Source organism: Balaenoptera physalus (genome assembly GCF_965194825.1).
Source record: "Balaenoptera physalus genome assembly, chromosome: 2".
NCBI classification, from domain to species: domain Eukaryota; kingdom Metazoa; phylum Chordata; class Mammalia; order Artiodactyla; family Balaenopteridae; genus Balaenoptera; species Balaenoptera physalus.
This window is the reverse complement of record NC_138883.1, coordinates 159,850,878-159,875,229: the sequence shown is the minus strand read 5'-3', so window position 1 is coordinate 159,875,229 and position 24,352 is coordinate 159,850,878. Positions and strand designations below refer to the sequence as shown.

The 24,352-nt window shown below is 41.3% G+C and overlaps 1 protein-coding gene across 3 annotated transcripts in view; it reads left to right on the top strand.

The window, feature by feature from the left end:
- UPF2 (UPF2 regulator of nonsense mediated mRNA decay) overlaps positions 1-24,352 on the top strand; it is a gene marked incomplete at its 3' end in the record, with an annotated part of 110,474 nt that overhangs the window by 72,529 nt on the left and 13,593 nt on the right. The window contains exons 17-22 of one of the 3 annotated variants that reach the window (XR_014260522.1): positions 1,245-1,349; positions 1,658-1,756; positions 7,089-7,256; positions 11,189-11,330; positions 12,654-12,774; positions 18,068-24,300. Coding sequence is in view for 2 of the 3 variants with exons in the window: in XM_082449641.1 (XP_082305767.1) it covers positions 1,245-1,349; positions 1,658-1,756; positions 7,089-7,256; positions 11,189-11,330; positions 12,654-12,778 (639 nt within the window). Of the gene's footprint in view, positions 1-1,244; positions 1,350-1,657; positions 1,757-7,088; positions 7,257-11,188; positions 11,331-12,653; positions 12,779-18,067; positions 24,301-24,352 lie in introns of those variants that run through there. The other 2 variants (XM_082449640.1, XM_082449641.1) reach the window with 2 other exon arrangements.

Sequence of the window (24,352 nt, the reverse complement as noted above, 5' to 3'; positions counted from 1 at the left end):
GTTTTTGAATAGGAAGCATCTTTCAAGTGTTAAGAAATGATTAATTTTTTCCAAGGGCCAATTTAAGAGCATTTCTATTGCAAATTTAAATTTGAATTATAGAATTATGTCAGAAAAGGTTAATGCATTTGAAAAAAAAAGTTAATGCCTTTCTATATTTTCCTCAACTATTTCCACTTCAGAAATTCTAAAAGTTTTCAAATGTTTCTATAGTAAGTAATAATGCACTGTTTGGATTTTTAAAATCAATTGCTGTGTATACTAGATGTGTTATAACAAATTTAAATCATTTGTTTTATCTTAGGAATTATTTCTCATTCACTTTATTTCTCTTGGCACAATGAGAAGCAGCTGGGTTTAGTGTAGTCTTTTTAAAAAAAACTTTTATGGAACAGAGTGGGAGTGAATTGTGTTGGAAGGATACTCAGATGGAATGCTGCCCCTGTGTGGTTGTTTTTTTTTGGTTTTGGTTTTGGTTATAGTTTTGGGTTTTTTGTGCCTCTTTGAAAATTCACTGGAGTTCTGCCCAATTTTCCGTTTGAAAAGGAATTTTGGCTGAGAGAAGAGGATGCTGGGGGAACTGACAGGAGAGGATGGAGAGATGTAGTACTTGAAAGCCACCAGCAAGGGGAGTCAGAATGTCTATCTCTTCTGCTTAATAAAGCATGTGTCCTTGGGCAAGTCACTTAACTTTTCTGAGCCTTAGTTTTTTCACATATAAAAATGAGGACCATAAAGCTTATCCATCCTTCTTCAGAATTAGGTAGAGCAAACAAAATGCTGTGAGAGCACTTTCTAAACTGAGGTGCTTTATACAGTGAGGTGCTTTATAAAATGTAGTGTCATTGCTTTCAAATGGTAACGATGTTAAATTTGAATTGTCAGCTTTCATTGCAGAGTTAGATGGGTATTAAAGAACTACTATGAGAAAATCAATCTCAAGCTAGGGAGGAGAAAAATAACAAAAGGTTCAGGAAACTCGTTCCTTGTGGAATTCAAGGAAGAGTTTCTACAAAGGATCTTTGTATTACTAGATCAGTGGAAAATGTGAATTGGGTTTTCAGCTACTGGTATGTAGTACATGTTGCCAGCTGACTTCGCCCTACCATTCTAGGCAGACTGCATAAAAGGCTGAAATCGGAGAATAAACAATTATACAGAAATTTAACATCATTTTAAGGCATGTAAAATTAGTAATGTTTTTCAAAATGTTTTAATCTTCTACAAATGTTAAACAATTTCAGGAGGGTTCTGATAATGATGACGATGAAGGGGAGGAAGAAGAGGAAGAGAATACAGATTACCTCACGGATTCAAATAAGGAGAATGAAACTGATGAAGAAAATACTGTACGTATGGCTGAAAATTCGCTTTTTGAAATTGTGCATTATTTTCATAGTATTTCAATTTTAGCCACTGAAGTTTTAGTTTTTGTGATAATTGAAATAATGTTTCTTTGGAAATTCATTTTTAATTTGTTTTCCTATCTAAATACTTTTCTTTATTAAAAAGTTCTTTGAATATATAATAATGTTATATTGCTCACTCATTCCTTGAGTTATGTTGAAAAAGTTATCAGCACAAAAGGTTCTGCCATACAAGATATTACAGTTAGAATTTCTGGTCTGAATTCTTGTTTCTCTTCTGTTTTTGTAAGGAGGTAATGATTAAAGGAGGTGGACTCAAACATGTACCTTGTGTAGAAGATGAAGACTTCATTCAAGCTCTGGATAAAATGATGCTAGAAAATCTTCAGGTATTAACTGTTGCTCTAATCCAAAATATTCGATAGAAAATACTGCAGCACATTTGATTGTGTTTCCTACCTAAACATTTACCTCTGCAGCAGCTTTTTCTAAGTTAGACAGTTTGAAGCTGCCAATACTTCTGGCATCCCACATCCTGATTTGCCACATTTCTTTGAAAATAGAATGGAAAAAATGTAATAAGACTTGGAACAGAGTGACTTCATTGTATCACCCTCCGCCTTTTCTCTCTGAAGTCATGTCTCTATTTCTAAAACCCCTCACTTGCAGTTTGTTGAGGAGTCAAACTGCAGAAGATAAATATTTGGGGAAATTTAATTTAGTAAATTCTTAAGTTTGATTTGTAATTTGAATAACTTGTATATAAATATCTAGAGGAAATTGGTCATTTGATATTTAAAGAAATGTTAATTGTTTAATGTATTCATGATATTAAGATACTAGATTTTATAAAAAGCTCCATCTTCCTGGTGATTTAGGTAATTATGTTTTTCTGTAGTTAGAGGGAAAATCCCATGGACTGTTTACTTCAGCCCTATATATAGCTATTGTTTTAACCTTTGGTGACTTGAGAAGAGGGCTTTTGTTGGAATGGTAGGTGAAAGCCCGATGGAGTGTGGGCTCAGTGGGAAACGGAAAAGGAGGAAGTGAAAATACTGGATACAGGTAGAGCTGACTTGAGACGTTTTCTAGAAAGGGAAGAGAAATGGGGATGTAGCTAGAGAAGGTCAGAGTTAAAAGAGGGTTATTTTTAAGATAGAGGATGTTATGGAGTAGATGCCGATGGAATAATCCTTTAGAGAAGAAATACTGGATCTTACTTTCATTGATGCTGATAAGGTCAGAAGCTATGACAATGTATAAATTAGCGGTACAGGCCGATTTGCTTCTTCATACATCTAGAAAACTCTTACTTTATGAAACAAACCTTATATTCATGTCATTTAGGAGCACACATCATCAAATAAAACATAATCATTATAATCCCTTTGACGAGGTAATAAACAGTTTACTCCTTAAAGAAGTTTTTCCTATCTTACATGAGTCAGTAGCGATTTACTCATTCATTCATTTGTCTAGCAAGTATTTATTGGGCCTACTGTGTGACTAGCACTGTTCAGGCTTAGTATAAAGTAGTAAATAAAAACAGACCTGGTTCCTGCTCTCAGAGAATGTACTTTTTGGGGGAGGTAGATATTTAACCACAAATATGTAATTTCAAATTATAAGTGCTAAGGAACTAAAAGAATGCTTTGGTAGAGTAAAGGAAGGGCCTCCTTTAGATAAGATAATCAGAGAAGGCATCTCTGAGAGCATGACTTTTAGACAAGACAGGTACAGAGGAGTCATCTGGGTGAAAAATTAGGATAACGTGAAAACAGTGTGTCAGAGGTCCTGAAGCAGAAAAGAACTTGTGTTTGAAAAACTTTAAAAAGGCCAGTATTAATAGAACACGGTCTGTGGGTGGGTCACAGCATGAGAACAGGTAATTGGGAGTGGCCCGGTCCTTTAAGGAGCTGGTTCAGACTGGGATAGGACTAAAAGCAGGGAGACTAACCAGGGGGGTGGTTAGAAGGCTGTGGTGGTAACCCAGGTGAGAGATGATGGTCGTCTGTCTAGGAGAGTGGCAGAGCACATGGACAGAAGTCTGGATTTGAAAGCTGTTAAGGAGGTAGAATGAACTGGATTTATTTGGTGCTTGATTAGATAGCGGTGTGTGGGGCCCAAGGAGTCAAAGACGACACTCAAGTCTTTTAGCTTTTGGGCCACTGGCTGGTCTCTGACAGGGAACGGGAGAGTGAACCCGAGTTCCACTTGTTAAGTTTGAGGAGCCTGTGAGGTGTCAGTGGAAATGTCTGGAGATCAGAAGAGAAACATAAACGGAGCAGTTGTTAGAGCATATTTAAAGCCATGGCAATAACTGACTCACCCAGATGTAGAGTGTGGAGACAGAAGAGGAGCAGGTTCTGGGTTGAGCCCTGAGGAACCCAGCATTTAGAAATGAGGTAGAACAGCTGAGGAAGTCAGAGGAATGGGAGCTTTTGATGTGGTCCAGTTATCGTTGCTTATTGAGCACTCTTGAAGAAGTGATCTGGAAGGATGGGAGGATGTGATCAGAGAGGAGGAAACTTTGAATTCACATTTTTGCATTTGTGTTTATGTACTGGAGAAAACTTCATCCTCTGTTAGGCACTGATTTTAAATCATTATCAAATACCCCAAACGAACAGTTGTACAGATGTCTTCCTTTTGCTAAAAATTATAGGAAGATGCAGTATCGTGAAGACATTGACTCTTCATGAATCAGGTCCTTAAATTTCATGCAGTCCTAATTCTGTCCCATGGGGGGCATTTGGGGATGGGGTGGGGGCGGGGGGAGAGAAGAACAGGGACATGAATGCAGAGTGAACTTAACAAAATTATTCTAAAAGCATCTGTAGGAACAAACAGAATAGCTAGGAGACTTGTAGAAAATGAAGAGTGAGTCGAGATACAAGATATTAAAACACTTTAAACATACAGTAGTAGGTTGTTGCAGGAATAGATAGATTAATCAAACGGAGGAGAGTCCAGAATAGACCTCAGAACATGGCAATTTAATCATGATGAAGTTAACATTTCAGATCAGTTGAGGGAAAATGGTGTATTCAACAAATGGTCAATAAAAATAAAGCTGGATTTCTGTTTTATTTCCACACCAGAATTAATTGCAAATCTCTCAAAAAATCTTAATAATTGTGAAAACTGTTGAGCACTGCATTAAGACTTTACATTTATTCTTCATACAGTGCTGTTGGATGCTGTTCATATTCCCATGTTTCACTTAAAGAAATAGGCTTGGAAAGACAAAAAAACTTGCTTAAGGTGAAAGGGTAGTGAGTGGTGTAGTCTCTTATCAACCATTTGTTACATTACTTTCCAGCACAGAATGCCATAAAAACCTTTAAGAAATAACAAACCAGGGGGGAGAAAAGTGTATAGCCGACACAACACGAGTCAGTATCTCTACTATACCAAAGAGATCGTACAAACTAACAAGAAAAGATGAATGACTCATTGTGTTGTTGTTGGAAAGAATATGCAAAATCGTGCTAAAGCTCACTGACAATCAAAAGATAAGCAAACTAAGAAGGGCCTTTTTATCAGATCATCAGATATTAAGATTTAAAAAGTGACAGTATCTATTGTGGTTAAGTGTGGGCAAACATCTATATTTGGTAAGTGTAAATGAGTCCAGTGTTTTTTAGAGAAAATTTGGTAAACCTGTCAGATGGGCATGCCATTTGATCTAAAAAAGTACCCTTAATAATAGTCTCTCAAGTGCATGAAGTTAAATATAATGTCACAAAGATGTGACGTTCTAATAGAAAAAAAGTCTAAACTGTCTATCAATAGAGGACCAATAAAATAAATAAGACACACCCCTATAATTAGCTCTGTATATATTCAACTAGATGCCCAAGATATTGAATCAAAAAGAAGAAAAACATGTATGTTTAGTATAGAGTAATATGCATCATGGTTGCTCCTGTTTATATGTGTATATAGTATATGTTTATATATGTATATATATGCAAGAAAAAAATCTGGAAGGACATGACCCATTGTTAATAGTTGTTGCACCTTGGAGTCGGGCTGAGGGAGGTAGCTGGAGGGATTGGTATGGACACACTTGGTAATATGTGTGTATATATATATAAATTAATTAATTTTATTTTTGGCTGCGTTGGCTCTTTGCTGTGCGCAAGCTTTCTTTAGTTGCAGCGAGCGGGGGCTACTCTTCGTTGCAGTGCGTGGGCTTCTCATTGCGGTGGCTTCTCTTGTTGTGGAGCGCTGGCTGTAGGCGCGTGGGCTTCAGTAGTTTCGGCACGCGGGCTCAGTAGTTGTGGCTTGCGGGCTCTAGAGCGCAGGCTCAATAGTTGTGGTGCACAGGCTTAGTTGCTCTGCGGCATGTGCGATCTTCCCAGACCAGGGCTCGAATCCATTTTCCCCTGCCTGGCAGGCGGATTCTTAACCACTGCGCCACCAGGGAAGCCCGGTAATATATTTTTGTATTGAAATGGTTTACGAAGAGAGTATGTTAATTTTGTAATCAGGAAAGAAAGATAATTTACAAATCAAGGTTCATCTAACATGATTCTTTCAAATTTTAAGTATTGATAAGAAGTCTTTATAAATCTTATGAACCTGGGAGAACTTTAAGCAAATTCTAAGAAATTGGAACTTAGAAATCAAAACAATAAAACCTTACACCTTTATTACCATTTTGCTTGATTTGCAAGTCTTTTGCATATATGGCACCTATATCAAAAGACTATTTAAATAGCGTTAGGCAGTTTTAACACCTTCATGGCCTTTCCGTATTACCTTCTTAGCTTTGAAGAGTCATGTTCCGCTCTTTTCTCATTCGTGCTCCATTCATCAGACTTAGAAAATTATTTGCAGTTCCCTAAATGCAACTGCTGTTTCACATCCTTGCTTTTGCACCTATTCCTCCCCTGCCTAAATTCCCTCCATATCCCTCAAACTGCTCTTGTACCATCTGCTTGGAAGAAGTCATGTGAAGTCTTAATGTTCTCAAATGTCCCATTTTCATTTAACCTTTTGTGAAATCTCAGCACCCACCCACTCTCAGCTAGGCCTATGTGGTCACTCCATCCCCAACACACGTTATACACAACGCAGATGAATCGTAATTAATTTATTTCTCTCTCTTACTTAACAAGTTTATGAGCTCTTTGAGGGTAGAGACTGTCTTTTTAATATTAGTATCTCCAAGCCTAACATGTAGTAAGTCATTGGTGAAGGTTTGTTTAAATAATTGGTTGATAAATGCAGTGTGAATGCTAAAAATAATTGATATTAATAAGCAGGAAGTTAATCTGAACATTAATAGATTCCATTCACTCTTAAATATTAATTGGACACCTGCTGTGTGTAAAGCACCACCATAGAATGCCAGGGAAAGGGTTCAGTGATGAACCCCATCAGTCAGGTGGGACGTCTCATGGATAAGCAGGCAGTTATGGCCTATGATAACTACAAAGGAAGATGTGTGCTGTGAATGTGAATGAGAGGACAAGTGCACTCAAGGAACAGGGAAACAGGAGAACCTACATCATTGTTTGTTTGAGCTTGGGAGAGGCTGGAGCCATCAATAGGAGCCAAATCATATGGTTCTTCCAAGGCGTGTGTAAGGATTTGGAGGTGGGGGATGACTCTGTGGTTTCAGAAGGACGGCTTGGCTCTAAGAAATGTAGCACTGAAGGAATTGTTTGCAATGTATTAGGCTATTTACATTTTTTCATTTCTGTCTTTAAGCAACGAAGTGGCGAATCTGTTAAAGTGCACCAACTTGATGTTGCCATTCCCTTGCATCTCAAAAGCCAGCTGAGGAAAGGGCCCCCACTCGGTGGTGGGGAGGGAGAGGCAGAGTCTGCAGATACGATGCCGTTTGTCATGTTAACCAGAAAAGGCAATAAACAGCAGGTAAGAATCTGTCTGCCGTGTATTCACAGTTGGTTGTTAGTTATCAAGTGTAAGCAGTAACTTTGTTTTATAGGTTCTAAATTCTCTTTTGCTTACAAGGGGAAAGACTGGAAACATTTAAAGTATTCAGTGATAGGGACTTCCCTGGTGGTCCAGTGGTTAAGAATCCGCCTGCCAATGCAGGGGACACGGGTTCGAGCCCTGGTCCAGGAAGATCCCACATGCTGCGGAGCAACTAAGCCCGAGCGCCTCAACTAGAGAGCCTGCGTGCCGCAAACTACAGAGCCCATGTGCTCTGGAGCCCGCACGCCACAACTACAGAGCCCACGAGCCCTGCAGCCTGTGTGCCACAACTAGAGAAGAGAAAAAATCCACATGCCATGACTAGAGAGAAGCCCGTGTGCCACAACGAAAGATCCCTCATGCCTCACCGAAGATCCTGTGTGCCGCAACGAAGACCCGACACAGCCAGATAAATAAATAAATTAAAATAAAATTTAAATCATATGTATTTATTAGACGATATAAATACCTTGACTTTCAGTAGAAGGGTTTCATGTGTAAGCTCAGGGTGGGAAAGGAAAGGAGAGTGAGGGCAGATAATCTCAAGAAAATGCTCACTTGCCAAGATTTCTCTTGGGAAAAAAACAAAAATCATTGTTTTCTGACCCCTGATCCTTCTCCTCCATTCTCCTTAAATTACCTCTTCCTTCTTTCCCTTATCTCACAGATGGCCCTCAAAATCATTTCCCTGACTACTAAGCTATCACTTTGATTCATACATTCACTCATCAAATATTAATTGTCTACTATGTGCCAAATACCATCCTAAGTGTGAGGCTACAGTGATGAACAAGATGCAGCCCCTGGCCCCATGAATGCACAGCCCAGCTGAGGGAGAGAGACAGCATAATATATTTGCAGATAGTGAAAAGTGCCCTGAAGAAAATAGAGCCTGGCTCTCAGATACAACTCTAGGATACATCATATATTACCAGTTCTGTAAAAAAAAATTCCACACTTTAATATTTCTGAAATCAAGCCGCCTCTTAGAGTTGGTGGACTCTTGGGATAATTGACAGCATTTTTTTCTGTTTTAGTGGTATGTAAAATAATGGTGCATCTTATAATTAATGGAAGTGTCTATGAAATACAGTGGCTACCGCAGCTTATCACAGACAGGTTCAGCACCTGGCTCTCCCATTCATTTAAATAGTCATTTAACAGATACTTATTGTTGACTTGCCACATACCAGGCACTGTTCCATGTGCAGAAATGCAGGAGTCAACCAAGTCCTTCCTTTCTTGGGAGCTTTCATTCTAGTATTGAGAGGCAACAATAAAGAAATAATGTCAGGTTGGAGACAGTGCTGTGTTGGAAAATAAAGCAAGATAAGAAGATAGAAGAGACCGGGTGAGGAGGAGGCGATGAGAGGGAGACAGCCGCTGCGGGAGTGACCGGAGAAGACCGGGAATGAGGTGTTCTCTGTGAGGGCAGGGATGCTCTGTTTCCTCCCTCCCAGCACAGCCTCCAGGAGATGATGCCTACCTTAATTTTTTATCTCTGCTTTGGTCAGGTAATTTCTTGTTACTCAAAAGATCAAAGTTGTACAGTATACCATTATTTTGCTGTAGTGCAAATAAGTCTTGAGATATGAAAACTGAATACCAGTTAGGATCACGGAATGGAGGGCTGGGAACAGGGTTTCCATCATGAGTCATGTTTAAATAGTTAACTTTGACTTCGATTCCGAGCACTGCTGTATCTTTTTCAGACACTGTCTTACTAATTCCTTTCTAGTCAAAAGGACTTTCCTCCGTCGCAGGTTCTAGGGTTATCAAGTTTTTAGGAAAGTTCCCCCCCTTTCTCACCCTCAGGCTAGAGATGAGCCCTCACATTTCCCCTCTCCCTCATCCTCCACCCAGTCCCTAGAAAAATAAGGGTTTGTTTTTGATCAAGACCCTAAACTTGGTGTTGGAGTGAGATCTTTGTAAAACTGCTCTTCTCAGCACTTGGAACTGCTAGTTCACCATGGTTACCAGGATTCTCAAAGCCCAGAGTTTTTGCTTTTCTTTTCTTTTCTAGGGATGACTTAGTACTCTGAGTAGACTTTTCTATTTCAGTCATCACATTGTAGATCTGATTCATTTTCTTTTTCTTTAAAAGCTCTCAGCTTCCCCTTTCCACTCCCTCGCTCTCCCCTCATCACCAGATTTCTTGGCACAAAAAGGAAGGTTGTTTTTTTTTAATTGTGAAGGGCAGTACGTGGCAACATCAGTTCAGTAGGCCTTGGTTCCTATTCCCATACAGCTCCTGAACGTTTGTACTACATTGGCACACTTCTTGAGCCTTGATTTTTCTTATTTAAAAGGAGCCTTAGGGATATCTTTCTGTGAAGATCAGATTACACAACAGTAAATAATCAGTTTTCTTCATTCATCCCTCCCTTTTCGGAGGCACACATGAAAATTCACTATACCTGTGAATTTGCACACCCCATTTGATCTTTTCAGAACGTGTAGGCATAAAATTAAAACCTACCTTCAGAAACTTTGAAGCTTTGAAAAGTAAATTCATTTCAGCTGTCCTGAATTCTAAATTGTATGGGTCAACATAGGACCATATGTCTGTGTTTTAGAAGAAATATTTTTGGTTCAAAGTGGATAGATTATATAGTGTGTAACCTATATAGCTTCAGAATGAGGAGTGAGTCCTTATTTCTTAAAACGTGAAATTTTGTTTAAGGAAACATTTTTATTGAACTTTATTTTTAAAATGTTAGCAAACATGATATGAGAGCTCAGAGTACTTGGTTATTAAGTAAATTTTCAACTCATAAACATTATTTGGAATTTTGGAAAATGTTCAATTTTAGGAACATTATTTGAAGAAACATCACTGTTATTTTGTGGTCTGAAGAAGAAAGTATATTTTGTTCTGATTTTTATTTCTTTATTTGACTTTTGGGCGTTGGCCCTTCTGGTGCAATGGTTTTTTTAGAAATGTGAAATGTGTAGCCTTATAGGAATCTTTAGTTTTTAAATGAAAGATCTCTTTGTGCACCAGATTTGTGCCCAGAAATAACTTTCTTCTGTAGTCAGTAGGAAAAGAGAAATTTGCACCAATGAAGTAAGTAGTTGAAAAGAAAGGATAATACTGTTGATAGTTTCTTTCTATATTTAAATGTCTGTGAATTAGAATAATGAATTGAAATAAAATGTTTTGATCATTAAAGCAAAAGTTTTAATGTAATAGAGCCATTATGTAATGTTTTAAAGAACTTTTTGATTGTTTTAAACAAATGCACAATATATTTATTATAGTTTAATACTTGTCCTGAAACAGGGACATCCTGCTAAAAACAAACCATTCCGTAGATAAGAACTCTCCCCCATAATAGAGAAATAGATCTCATCAGTCAGTTGCTTAACTCTTTCTCTTTTCCAGTGTCACAGCTATCTTTGGAATATGAAGGTCTGTTAAGCCTGAAGGCAGACTAGACTATATCGTTCAGGAGGGCAGAACTGATTCCAGAGGGCAGAAGTGAAAAGGCTGCAGATGACAGCTTGCTGTGTAAAACCCTTTCTGATAGTTAGCCGTATGTAATAGGGTCTGTACAGCGGAAAATGATCCCCTGTTGCATAGATGTGTGCTCCCAAACAGGGTGCAGAGAAGAGGAACGTCTGCTTTTCCTGGAGGTTGAACTTGATGGCTTCACTTCCCGTCCAGCCCTGATGGGTTTGTCTCCAGTAGAGTAACACTGTTGTCTGTTTACGTTCTTAGATGATGCTGTCTTTATTGACTTATTAGGGAAGGAAAGATTATTATTTTTCTAAACTCATTTAATTCTACTTACTAATTTATTTGAAATCTTTTTTTTCTCTGATTTTCTCAAGCCATTTGTGATTTCTTTATTATTTTTTTTTCTCAGTTTAAGATCCTTAATGTACCCATGTCTTCCCAACTTGCTGCAAATCATTGGAACCAGCAACAGGCAGAACAGGAAGAGAGGATGAGAATGAAAAAGCTCACACTAGATATCAATGAACGGCAAGAACAAGAAGATTATCAAGGTATCAAATCTTTTTCAGGATGGAAGTGGAAATTTGGGCTTTTAAAGTACAGAACATCAAAGTTTTTATTCTGCACCTTTTCATGTCATGTTTGTATATATTTAGCCTGAGAAGTTGATTGTTTTTTATATTCCATTCTGTCTTTATTTTTCTCTCACTTATTTTGTAAAGTAACACTAATGTAATTTTCGTCATATTTTGCTTCCCCCATAATTCAGTTAGGTTCTATACTGTTAGAGCTATGTTTGCAAGTGATATAATACCAAGTTTTAATTGCCTCATGCTGCCAGTCAACTGTAAGCAAATTATTGTTCAACAAATGTCATTTCTTTTGTCTACTTGAGAATCCTGGTCTCGAGGACCCTCTGTTCCTTCAGATTTGCGGGCACCAAGTTAGGATTCAGGTTTTATGCAGACATACCCAGCACACTTGGATTAACTGGAACTTTACATATAGAGTCCACTGACACTTCATAAGTCAGCCTTTTGTCATTCCCCTGGCATCCAGATTTTAGAGCCATAACATGGCTATCTGTATAGTGCTATACTCAGAGACTGCTTTTTGTCAAGAGATTGTTGTATAAATAAATAGTTGGTTTTCTATCTTTTTTTTTGTTAATTTTTTTTTTTTTTTGACCACGCTTCGTGGCATGTGGGGTCTTAGTTCCCCGACCAGGGATCGAACCCGTGCCTCCGACAGTGGAAGCATGGAGTCTTAACCACTGGACTGCCAGGGAAGTCCCAGGTTTCTATCTTTAAATCCCACTTCTAGAATCTTCTCTTCCAATTCAGTTGATACCCAATGTTCTTAATAATAAATAATGGTAGGTAACACTCAGTTTAAGTGCTTACTATGGCCGGACACTTATGTACTTTATTGAATCACTTAATCCTCACAACAATTCTATGAGATAAGTGCTTATTATTATTCCCATTTTACATTTCGGGAAACTGAACCAAAAGTCGCATAGCTAGTATGTGGCAGAGCTGGGATTTGAGCTAATATTATCTGGCTCCAAACGCCATGCCCATAGCTGTTGTACTAAACTGCTTCTTACGCTGTTTCACTGCCTCACGACACTTAACGTCGTGGCCACATTGACTGTAGAGGGAGCGTTGGATGTTAAATGATACTCAATAGCATGTCTTCTCTCTTTATTGCTCTTCTTGTACTTCTTAATCATTTTAGTCCATATAATGGTTATTTTTCTTTAGTCAGCTACCTGACAGGACTAATAAACTTGATCTCCATAGGGTTTTATTTGCTTCTTGGGAGTACATTTACCAACGTTAAATGCCTTTTCTGTTTGCTCCTAATTCCAGAAATGCTGCAGTCTCTTGCCCAGCGCCCGGCTCCAGCAAACACCAATCGGGAGCGGCGGCCTCGTTACCAACATCCAAAGGGAGCGCCTAATGCAGATCTAATCTTTAAGACTGGTGGGAGGTAGGACGGTCTCTCTTATTTCTGCCTTAGCTATTTTTCATGGTGTCCATGTGAGCAAATTAGATAGTTCTGGATTATACCTAATGATCAAAGCCCAATGATTCGCAAAATAGAAAAGTCTTTGAGTTGTAGATATTTGAGTAAAGAAAACCTATTTATGAAATAGTTTGTTGTTTTTTTTTTTAATCTTAATTTCAGCCACACCAATCTTGGCTTTCACTTTTTCTGAGTGGACTTCTTTGGATTTTTTAGTTTTCTCTTTTGAGGACTAGTTATAGATTAGTTTGAGAGAAGTCACAGGCTTTCTGTTAGAATCTCTCAAGCCAGTGTTATGTAATCATAATGTTTACAAAAACTCAAAACCTGTTACTAGACTTTCAGTCATGCAGATTGAGTTTGTTTTGAGGTATTTTGTTTGTTTGTTTTTAAATTATAAAATATCCTACTGGGATCTATGCCAGTTCTTCTTAAACTTGAGTTGCTTAATGTGAAATAATTAAAACTCTGTAAGGTATTTCATATAGAAGATATTGCCTAATATCTTCTTAGATATTGCCTAAGACCTCCCTCATCTTTTTTTTAAAGTTGTTGAAAGTTTTGCTGGGATCTGATCTAAAGACCCGTACCTATCAACTTTGTTTTCTGTCTTGTGTTTGGGTTATTATCAAAAGTGACATAGGCTTTGTGCTCTTACTGGTCTTCCTTGGGGTATTAGTATTTAGACTGAGGCTCTACAGCAGCCCTCAAATGTTGTCACCTTGTTGTTGGAGACAGGCGAGCAGGTGTAGAAAAGAGGTGCTGGGATAGAGAAATGGTCCACTGAGGAGAGTAGTAGCATTGGAGAAAACGCAGATGTTCCAGCCTGTGTCTTTACTCACTGAGTACATTTGTGTTCCCGGTAACATTTTTCTTTGAATGATATGCTCAGACAACTCTAATCAAATTGCAATTTAGGAAATTGGTTTGACATTGACAGTTTAGGGATCTGTTTTTTAACAGCTATTGAGTGTAATTGTTTTTTTTTAGAAATCCACGTGACAAATGATGTACAATAGGCATAAGATACTAGGTTATTTTAAATTACCCGACCTTCATTAAAGTCCTTTAATAATACCTTTTATTGTGCTAAGATGTGGAACCGGCTAGGTTAAGAAAGAGGCCATGGAAATTTTAGTTTTCTCCTTTTACATTTTCTTAGAGTAGCTTTAAATATATACCATTGTGTTCTTGGTAATGTCTGCTCCCTCTTTCTTATCTTGACATTTTTCATCAACTTCACCGGCCGTATTGCAGCCTAACATCTCTGAACAGCATTGTTTCTATTAATCCCTAATCCTTTCTCAGTTTAGATATTGTAACTAGCATCGTTTCCCAATTTTTCAATGTTTGGGTGACTTTACAGAATCAATAAATCTGACATTTGCTACATAATTACTATTTGCAGTAGGATTTGCTCCCCTCAGCTTACATTTCATCCAGCACCTTCCATGGGTTCAGTCCTGCACTGTGGAAAATTCAGAAGTAGAAGACAGAGACTTTACTCTCAGACTTATAGTCCAGTTGAGAAACCAGGTCCAGGTACTTGACAGCTAATTTTGCCCTAGTCATGTATTTATTTAAAAAATCATTGATGGAGAGTCTAAGCACCAAGCATTTCTCAAGGAGTATGGAATAAAAATATGGGAAAGCAGATATATCAACTTAAACATGCTGCTATAGTTGTGTATATGAACACAGAGATGTGCCTTTCTTAGTTTGCTACCAGTTACTCGGTCGTTTTTCAAAGTTCTTTGTTACCTTTCTGATTTCCTTCCCTCCCTCCAGCCCTGCAGTCAGCCAGACTTGGAACTGGCCACGCTGGCTGTCTCTCATCTCGCACTCACTGTGCATCTGCCTCCCCGCCCCTTCCCTGACACCTTGGCCTTGGCCCGGGCCGCCTCAGTGCTCCGTTCAGCCATCTGGGTGGCTGTCTCGGAGCGCTCTGCACGTGGGCCCCCCTCTTCTGTCGGCACACTCTCTTCCCATGACCTCTGCGGCTCTGCTGTCCTTTCTGGTCTTTTTCTTCCCTCCCTGCCTCCTCTGCTTGTCTCCTGACTCCAGGGTGGCCTTGCCTCCTCTTGGAAATACCTGTGCCCCTCAGGCTGGTCCTTGGCCCTCCTCGCTTACGCCGAGCGCTCTCGCAGCAGGTGTCCCCTCCCGTGGCTCTGTTACCAGCCAGGTCTCCAGCCCAAGCCTCCACTCTGGTTTCTGACCATGCACCTGCTGTCTTCTGAACAACCACCTAGACGTCTCCCGGGAACTTCGACTTCAGCGTGTCCCCTCCCTATCCTCTCCCCTCCTCTGTTCTCTAGCCCAGTGAACGGAAGCTCTGCCCTCACAGTTGTCCAAACTAGAAAAGGAGGTTTTGTTTTTGACTCTTCCCTCTCCATCAGTCTCTCTGTGTAGTTAATTAACAAATACTCTGATCCTACTGGTAAATGGCTTTCTCACACTGGCCCTGTTTATTCCACCTCCGCCACGGAGATCCTAGATCAAGCTACTGTCACCTCTCATCTGGATTACTGCCTGCAGCCTCCAGATATGCTTCTCAGTCTCCAATTTCAACCCCTTCCAATGCATCCTCTCTGCTCTCCCCACAGTGTTCTTTCTCAAGTGCAAACCTGCCATCTGACCAGCAGTGAGCTCTTGTGCTTAAACCCTTCAGTGGCTCCTCGTGGCTTGTGAGATAAAGTCCCAACTCCTCACTTGGTTAACACGACCCTGCGTGATGGGGGTGCACTCCCCTTACTGGCTTTACCTCTTGCTGTTTTTTCCCCTACTTCCACCCAGCTGGCCTTTTAGCTCTTCTAGTTATGCCCTTTTTTGCCTCCCTCTGTTTGGAACCCGTTCGGACTCTTCCCCGGATAACTCCTGCTCCTCCGTCAGGTCTCCCCTTGAAACTCGGGAGCCTGACCTTGCTGCCCTGGCTCACTGTGTTTCCCCAGACCTTGTTGTGCTTCGTCACCTGCTAACTTGTCTCCATCCCCCAGGAGATTGAAGACTCAGGGCAGACATGAAGCCTTATCTTGCTTTCCATTTTGTCTCCTCCATAGGTCTTGGTGCCTGGTACATAGTAGATGCCCAGTAAATATTTGTTGAATGGACAGAGGGACTTCAAAAGAATCTATGCTTAGTCATTTAGTAAACTTGCTTCCTGTGTTATGCTCCCTGGCACCGTCATTCCCTTTTGTTTTCCTGATTTTGTGAGACTCCCAACTCTTGAGCTACTTGCTTTACCTATTTTAAATCTCTTCCTAAAATAATGACTTGGACAAAAAAATCCTAACTTGTCCAGCACTCTTGAAGATGACCCTCTGTAAAGTCTTATGGTTTTATAGTCTTCTCAAAGCCAGTGCTCTTAAAATGCAGGTTCGGATGAACATTGTAGAGGAACAAGCAAATGTGTAAAAGTGAGTTTTTGAGCCTTTCAAGTACCAAATGTTCTTTGCTATTTTTTAAACTTAAGTGAAGAAATGTAGTCACGTGGAAGAACGTTAGATGATGGGGTGGTGTCTTTTGGTAGTTTGGCTCCTCTTTATTTTCTTCTATTTTTAACGCTGGGCCAGACTCAGTAGGAAGCTGTGCATCTAGAGCCGTGGTCCTCGGGTGCCTGCGTGCTGAAGTCCTGTAGAAAGAGGCAGAGGGAGGTTCTGTGAGTGAGGTCTGAGAAACTGTTTTCAATTTGACTCTTAACTTGGCTAGTACTTTTTTTTTAAAGTTATTAAATTGTTGACATTATATGTCAGATAAAGGGAAATTTACTTGGAAACTGTTATTAAAGCAGTTTTAAGTTTTTATTACCTGTAGATTTTTGATAAGGCTCCCAGACATTAATTATAATGGTTTTTATATTTTCTAATCAGGATTGAAATAGGGCTGTAAGTTAAAATTTCAGTCCTTCTCCCTGGGCAGGAATGCTCTAACAAGGAATAAACATTTGCTTATAACGGGTTAAAATGGCAGTAGCACTCTAAGTAACACAGTTACCAAGGTGTTCTGTAGTGCAGGACAGGGTTGCCTTCTACCCTGTGAGTGTTGAATAAACTGTGAAACTCAGCATCTTTGGCAAGTGTTAATATTAATACGGTTTATATGCTATAAATTTGTGTGGATTATACCTGCGCTCCTCAAACTTTAAAATACCTATTTTAACCATCCTGACTCTTGTTAAACTGCTGGATCTGATTAGTTTCTAACAAGCTCCCAGGTGATGTCAAAGCTGCTGGAGTGTGGACCACACTCTGAGTAGCAAGGGGTTATAATAAGTGTGTCTTATTTATCAAAGACTGTGAACGCTTTTCCTGTCATTCATTGTGTTTATCTAAAGTATTCTGTTTTAGACCATTGCTTTGTCTTGACATCAGGGGAGAAACTGTTTCTTTCTCTCAGAGAATACTTCTTTTACTGACCTTTTCCCATTCAGTTCAGTTCTGCACGACTTACGGATGTATCCAGCTGAAAATAGACTTTTCCGTATTTGCATTTTATTCTTTGAAAGTTTCTTGCTAATGCAACTTGCCTTGTGAGAGACAACCTGTATGAGTTTGCTAGAGCCGTCAAAAGAAAGCATGATAAACTTTGTGACTTAAACAACAGAATGGTTTGCCTCACACTTCTGGAGGCCGAAATCCAAGGTCAGGGCCGGGTTGGTTCCTTCTGAGGCTGAGAGGAGAATCCACTCCAGGCTCCCTCCTGGCTTCTGGTGCTTTGCCAGCAATCTTTGGCCTCCCCTGGCTTCCACAGCACCATCTGACCCGTGCCTTCATCTTCACGTGGCGTTCTCCCAGGGTGTGTGTCTGTGTCCGGGTTTCCTCCTGTTACGAGGACGCAGTCACACTAGATCAGGGGCCCATCCTACTCCAGTCTGGCCTCGTCTTAACAAATAATACCTGCAGCGGCCCTATCTTCAAATAAGGTCACATTCTGAGGTACTGCGGTTAGACTTCAACATGTGAATTTGGAGGGTACACCGTTCAACCATGACACAAACCATGAATTTTCAGCATCTTAGAATGTAGTTACAGGAGAGCTACTGGGACCACCCCCTTCTGATCAGCATCAGAATTGCTCTTTTTAGTGCCCCTCTGGCCCCTGTTGTGTCTTAGTCCAGTAGGAGTTTGTGTGCTCTTTAAAAAGCACTGACTTGTCTGCAGACGTCAGTGAATAGTGGCTGGGGCCTTTTTTAGGGGCCTTTTCTTGCTGGAGGGTCGTCCTCAGTCCTGGTTCTTTAACATTGCCCTGTTTGTGCCTCTAGGAGACGTTGATCCAGCAGCACGTGTCATTTCATTAGGTCCTGTATCTGATGTTGTGGATAGTGGAGTCCTCCAGCAATTGAATGAGAGCAGTGGACACATCTCAGCATGTCGGTCTAGAGAGTTGCGAATCTAAACCTGGGACAGGCTGGGGCCATGAGGCAGAAACAGCAGCCTCTGCCAACACCGGAACAAGCCGACGCTTCCAGATAAGGCAGAAAAGGCCTTTTGTAATGGAAATCACGTGAGGGTTCATCTTCTCTTGAGAATGCAGTCAAGAAATGAGATGGTTGACTTGATTCCTGAGCAGTTACACCAAGAAGAGCGTCAGTGAGATGACTGAGCCGAAGAAGAAACGGTTGTAATGGTAATGGTATGGGGGAAATGAACTTGAGTTTAAACTTGATTTGAGTTACCGTGTCTCTGAATTGAACATCCCAAGTTGGAAGAAGATACATTTGGGGGCTCCAGGACTATAGTAGCAAAGTATAGAGCAAGCAGTAAAATCTTCTAGTGAAAACTTACATGCAGGACAACAAAATGATGAAAGATATCCAGATACCAGATAATCCACCAGGAAGGCTTTTGTTTAGGAATTTGTTTCAAGAGGAACAAGGGATGAGGGAGAAAAATCAGTTTTATCCATCAGAGTCAGTAATGTAACATTGCCTATTAGGGTAAAAAGAAAATGTGAAGACGATTAGTGTACAAAGCATGTACCCAGATGGCTTAGGGGAGTCTGACACCAGCCTAAGAACAGGGATAGTTGAGCCCATTGTAAGTATCATTGAAAACAGACAGCGTGCCAGGCAGATGTCACAGAAGATGGACGAAGGACAGCGAGAAGGGGATCCGGAGATTTTGTTGACCTTCATGGGTTTACAGCCTCTGTCTCTAAACAAAGTATGGAAACAGTAGAGCTTTTATTTTGCTTTTGTTTTTCTTTTATTTTGTTTTGTTTTCCCCCCACTAAGTAGAAATGAGCATTCTTAGTCTGTTTCTGGCAATCTGTTAATTTATTAGGATAGTTGTCTTTCGTTTGCTTTCCAATAGGCATAGTAAATTTAGTTGAAGAGCACATCTGTATGCTACAACTTGATTACATCTTTTTTTCTAGCTATTTTGCATTTTTTCTTTTACAATGTTTCAGTTTCTGCATGTAGAATTAAATAAGAAACAAAACTTGTAAAGTTGTAACATTTCACATGGAAATGCTGCCCGATCTTCACCAGCTTCAGAAATCTGACCTTTGCCGATGCTGCAATAAAGTGTTGTAATTTAGATTTGGTGTGGTTGTGTTTTATTTGGTTTGGGTTTTGGAAACCTATTAAATGGGTAAATCAGTATCTTCACGGTCATCACTGTTCTTTATAAAATAGTCTCAGAGACGACTTCTTTAGCATTTCACTAGTATTGTTGCTCTCCCTTTAGCATCTGTTACTTGCATTGTTTTCCTGGGTTCCTGAGTTAACTTACCTTTGGGGTCAGTAAAAAAAGTAGCCAGTGGAGTCCAATAGAATAAACATTTTTAGAGCAGGCTTGAAGCTGGTTATGATGGAAAATGCTGGCACAGCACAGTCTAGCCTGGGGTGGTGTTTATGATCTTACCCACGTGTGTGCCGCAGGGTTGATAAACCCCTCTGTAAGGCAGGCGGTTCAGAAGGGAATTGCGAGAACCATCGTTTTCAATTTCTTTCCAGGTGTTTATTCCAAGGCTGGCTGAGACAATCCAGAAGGCGTGAAGGAAGTTTCAAAAGTCGACTTAATTCTCTTAACCCTATTTTCCAACCCTCATCGCCATCTTCCTTGCTGACCTGTGTACTATTCCTTGCTATTCGGTGTTGAGGAGAATGGTTTACAAGTCTTGTCATGTTTATATTGTTTCCAAGTTTAAATTGTTAGAGGGAACCAGGGGTAATTCTGCTGTGTATCATGCACAAGGCAGAGAATATCTGAAAATCAGCTGTGATAATTCACCTTCATTCACTTTTCATCTTTCATCTAGAAGAAACAAGGTCACTAGCAGGTGTAACCATAAAGAAAGTAGACCAAATAAGATGGTGTGCAGCACTGTGCTTTATTCCGTTAGATTTCTGTAGCAGAGAGAGGTTACTGGTGACCGAAAGATTAGTGACACGTAAGATGGGTTCTGTTTTAACCACCAAGGAGCTTGCTTATATTTAAAAACATAAATAAGGGGGAAAGCCTGCTGGATTTTGGAGAAGACTGATTCTCATACGTGGTCCGTCTTTTGGCCTCTTTCCCCTACCTTGTGATCCACCAAAGGTAAGCAAAGATGTGAACAAACCTAATGTTTGCTGTCAGACTTCTCCCTTTGATCCTTTGATGCCTTTTGGGGAACAAATAAGCTGAGAAGGCCTCTGGGCAGCCCAAGGGTCACTCTCCCGGTGAGTCTCTGCACTTGCCTATGAGAGCCGCCCAGGCCCTGTGAGCTCATACCCCATACAGTACCTGACCCGTGTGAGACCCGGAGGCTGGACAGATAGCACACAGTAGCTAGAAGAGCCCAACAAGGAGCCAGACGAGAAAAGGCAAACCACATGAGCAGGACACGGCAATACCAAAGGGGAGAGCATGGCACAGGACCCCGAGAGACCTGGTGGGGTAGTAATCCTGGAACATGTAGAATGTTAGTCCTGGAAGAAACACTCAGTTTGCAGATGGGGAGTCATCCTGAGCAGTGTGGTGACTTAACGTTCAGCGTAGTGAGATCAGTCATTGGCGGTATCAGAATTTTTGTGATTAGCAGAAATAACTTGTTGTAGAAAGGAAGTAGGCCCAGAGTGGTGAGGCCAACAGCAAAGAGAGGTGTAGACCTCAGATTTCCTAATAACTCCAGCCATATCAGAGAATATCTTCGGAATACTCATAATGGAAAACCTGGGATAATTTTTTTTTAAGACAAAGTATCTTCTTATAAAAAGCAGAGATGAGATGTATCTCAGGTTCCCTTCTAAAATGGTTTTAAAATTTTGTGTGCTTGGATGGGGATGGGGGTAAACCTCCAGCTATCCAGAAGCCTCTTTCATTTAGTTGCAAATGAAAGAGACCCAATTTGAATTCACTTAAACTCACAGGAGATTATTGTAAGGATCCTAAAGTTTGAAACCAACATGAGAATATTGTTGGGCTTTAAAGATACCTAAATGCAATCAGGATCCTCCAGTGTGTGTGCGTTCTGCTCCTTTGTAGTCTGCTCAGGTGTGCCTTAACAGAATACCACAAAGCAGCAGCTTAAACAGCAGACACTTATTCCTCACAGTTCTGGAGGCTGGAAGCCCAAGCACTGCTTCTGGTGAGGCTTCTCTTCCTTGGCTTGCAGCTGGCACCCTCACATGGCCTTTATTCTGCATCCCTGGTGTCTCTTCCTCTTATAAGGACACCAGTCCTATTGGATTAGGGCCCCACCCTTCTGATCCCATTTAACCTTAGTTACCTCCTTAAAAGCTCCATATTCAAATACAGTTACATGGGGGCTTGGGCCTTCAACCTATGAATTTTGAAGGGGGGGGGCACACAATTCAGTCCATAACACTCGTTGTAAACTTGGCTGCCAACAGCTCCTGAGTTTTAAATCTTGCAGCTACAGAAACAACTTGATGGACAGTGCAGCCAAGTCTGCATACCCACAGATCTGCTGGTCCATCCTTGGATCTGTGGTCAAGGGGGCAGGTTCTGTGAAGCCATAGCCGCTCAAGCAGGAGCCTTAAGAATTACCTGGGGTGGGGGGCACTTCCTACACTCAGTTATCCATAATTGGGGTTCTCAGATTTTAAACATGAGGTTTTCCACATAGCTATACGTTTATTTCTAAAGTTTGGATTTTAAAGAACTCCAAATGTTTTGTCTGTACAACCTCTCATTAAAGCATCTCTTTCACTCTGTGTGTCTGGCACCAGGGTATAGCTGCCCCAGCTCTGTCTAGTGCTCTTCCCTAGACTTGTTTTGAATGAAAACAGAATGGAGGTAGAATCAATTTAAAAATATTTAGCATGCTATAAGTAAAATCATGTTTTTGGCATTTTTATTTATATGCAATTTTTTTTTTTAAACCTTTGGACGAAGTACAAGGGACAGTCAGCCGTCTTCTGTTATCTCAGTAGAAATTCTTCTTTCTGGAGGAGTAACTTTGGAAATGGTTGGATTATTACTCAAATGTTTGTTTCCTTGGAAGCGGCTCTAGTTTTATAGTTACTGGGGAAAGCATTTCAAATTCTGCTGAGTGTGTGCATGTATGTGTACAAGTGCTCATGCTATTACCCTGTCTTTGGTTTCCTATTGATACTGTATAGTCAGTCTGATTAGATTCATGGATTTAAACATTTAGATGAATACTTGGCGACCATGAGAAGAGAAAGATTGATTGACCCCATTCTGTATACCAGGCACTGGGGATACAGAGGTGGGGAAAGAATCACTGCCCCCGTGGGACTGATGTTCTAGCAGGGGAGACAGACAAGAAATGTGAAAAATTCTGTGAAATTAAGTGATGGTATCTGTAAAGTGCTTAGCTCATCACGTGGCACATAGGCAGGGTCTGTCTGATGGTGGCTAGTGTTAGTATGACACCTTTGCATATGCCGTTTCCTTTGCCAGAAATGTCCGCTCCTTACTGCCCGGCTGTGCTACTGGCCTTCCTCCTCTAGGAAACCTTGCTGTCCCCTCATCCCTGATTTAATTTAGATGCTTTCCTTGAGCTTCATCAAAGGGACCTCTGCCTGCCCACCTGCCCCTGGCAGGGGGATGAGGTTAATTGGAGGGTGGTGCTCAGCGACTGTTCTGCAAGAGGCATGCAGAGCCCCTTGATAGGAGTACCAGGCTAGGACTGGGGGACCCTGTGAGCTGCTCAACACGTGCTTCCCCCGAACTATGGGAATTCCAGGGAATCTGCTCCACCCCAGGAAGTGTGTGTGGCCACGTTCCCAAACACCTCCCCTGCCATGTCTGCAACAGGACTTCCGTGCTTGAAGGTGGGATTTTTTGCCAGGCTTCTTTGAGGGGGCATTGGCAATGGAGAAGAAGCGGACAGAGCAGAACAGGCAGCGGATTTGAAAAGAGAAAGCAGAGTTGTCCTCAGCTTAATCAGGTTGACCACCTGCTTGTGTGTGTAGCAGAAGGGCACGTAGGGCTGGTTCACTATGACTTCTGTGTGCGTGGGGGCCACTGACTGAACACCGAGCCTAGGAGGGATTGTAAGGAATGGCCCAAATCCCCCAGTAATTTATAATCTTGTTCTAAGCCACGCACAGAATGTGCAGCCTCCCATGTCAGCCCAGGGCCATCATGGCGCTGCCCCTGCCTTGATTCTGGTGAGGTGGGCGGCGCTGGCGGGGGAACCACACAGAGCGACCCGGGGTTCTGCTCCTGCCACTTCTTGGGTAAGTTTCTTAACCGAAGCCTCACTGATGTCATTTGTGCAATGAGAATCAAATGATGAATTTTCCAGGGTGGTCGTGAATGTAAAGCATTCACTCAACACCTACCACGTGCTAGGCTGACGTCCCAGTGACACACAAGGCAAATCCTGCTTCTGTGGAGTTTCCATTCTTGGAGGGAGAGACACATAGGAATGAAAAATTAAGAAAAATACCAAAATGAGAGAAGCTGAGATGGATACTGCAATGCCGAAGGCCCTTTTCTGGGATGGACTTAGCTGTAGGCGCAGGAGGGGGCCTGCGGAAGCCCACGTGAAAGGGCTGATGGAGCAAGAGCACGAAGGCCTGGCATCCTCGGCCCAAGTCAGACAACCCAAGGGCCAGTCCAGCTGTCGTTAAGCCCACATCACAGCCGCCTTGCCCCTCTGCCCGTCCTGCTGGCTCCCCTCCACGGCTGTTGGTCCCAAGCGTGCTCCCTAATGAGCATCGCGTGCTCTAACCTTCTTCCCAGGCTCTGTTTTCCTGAGACCGGACTGCAGCCCAAGTGCTGTGCAGGGTGAGGTGCCGTGACTGGTGGCCCCTCGAGATTGACCCCCCAAGATGGCAAGGATCAGCCCCTGGAAGATACACATTCCAGACAAGAGGTCAGAGAGGGAGGAACGAGCATGGCCTGCTTGAGGAATGGAAGGAAAAACCAGTGAGAGGTGGACGCAGAGCTTTGAGAGGCAGGGCCCGTATCAGAGAGGACTCGTAAGCCAGAGGGAGACGTGGATTTTCTTCTGGGTGTGATACGATTGATTGGCTCTGACTTTACAGGGTCATCTGGCTGCTGAGTGGAGGTCAGATTGTAGGGGCTAAAGTAGAACTGGGGAGACCTGGGAGCAGGGTATG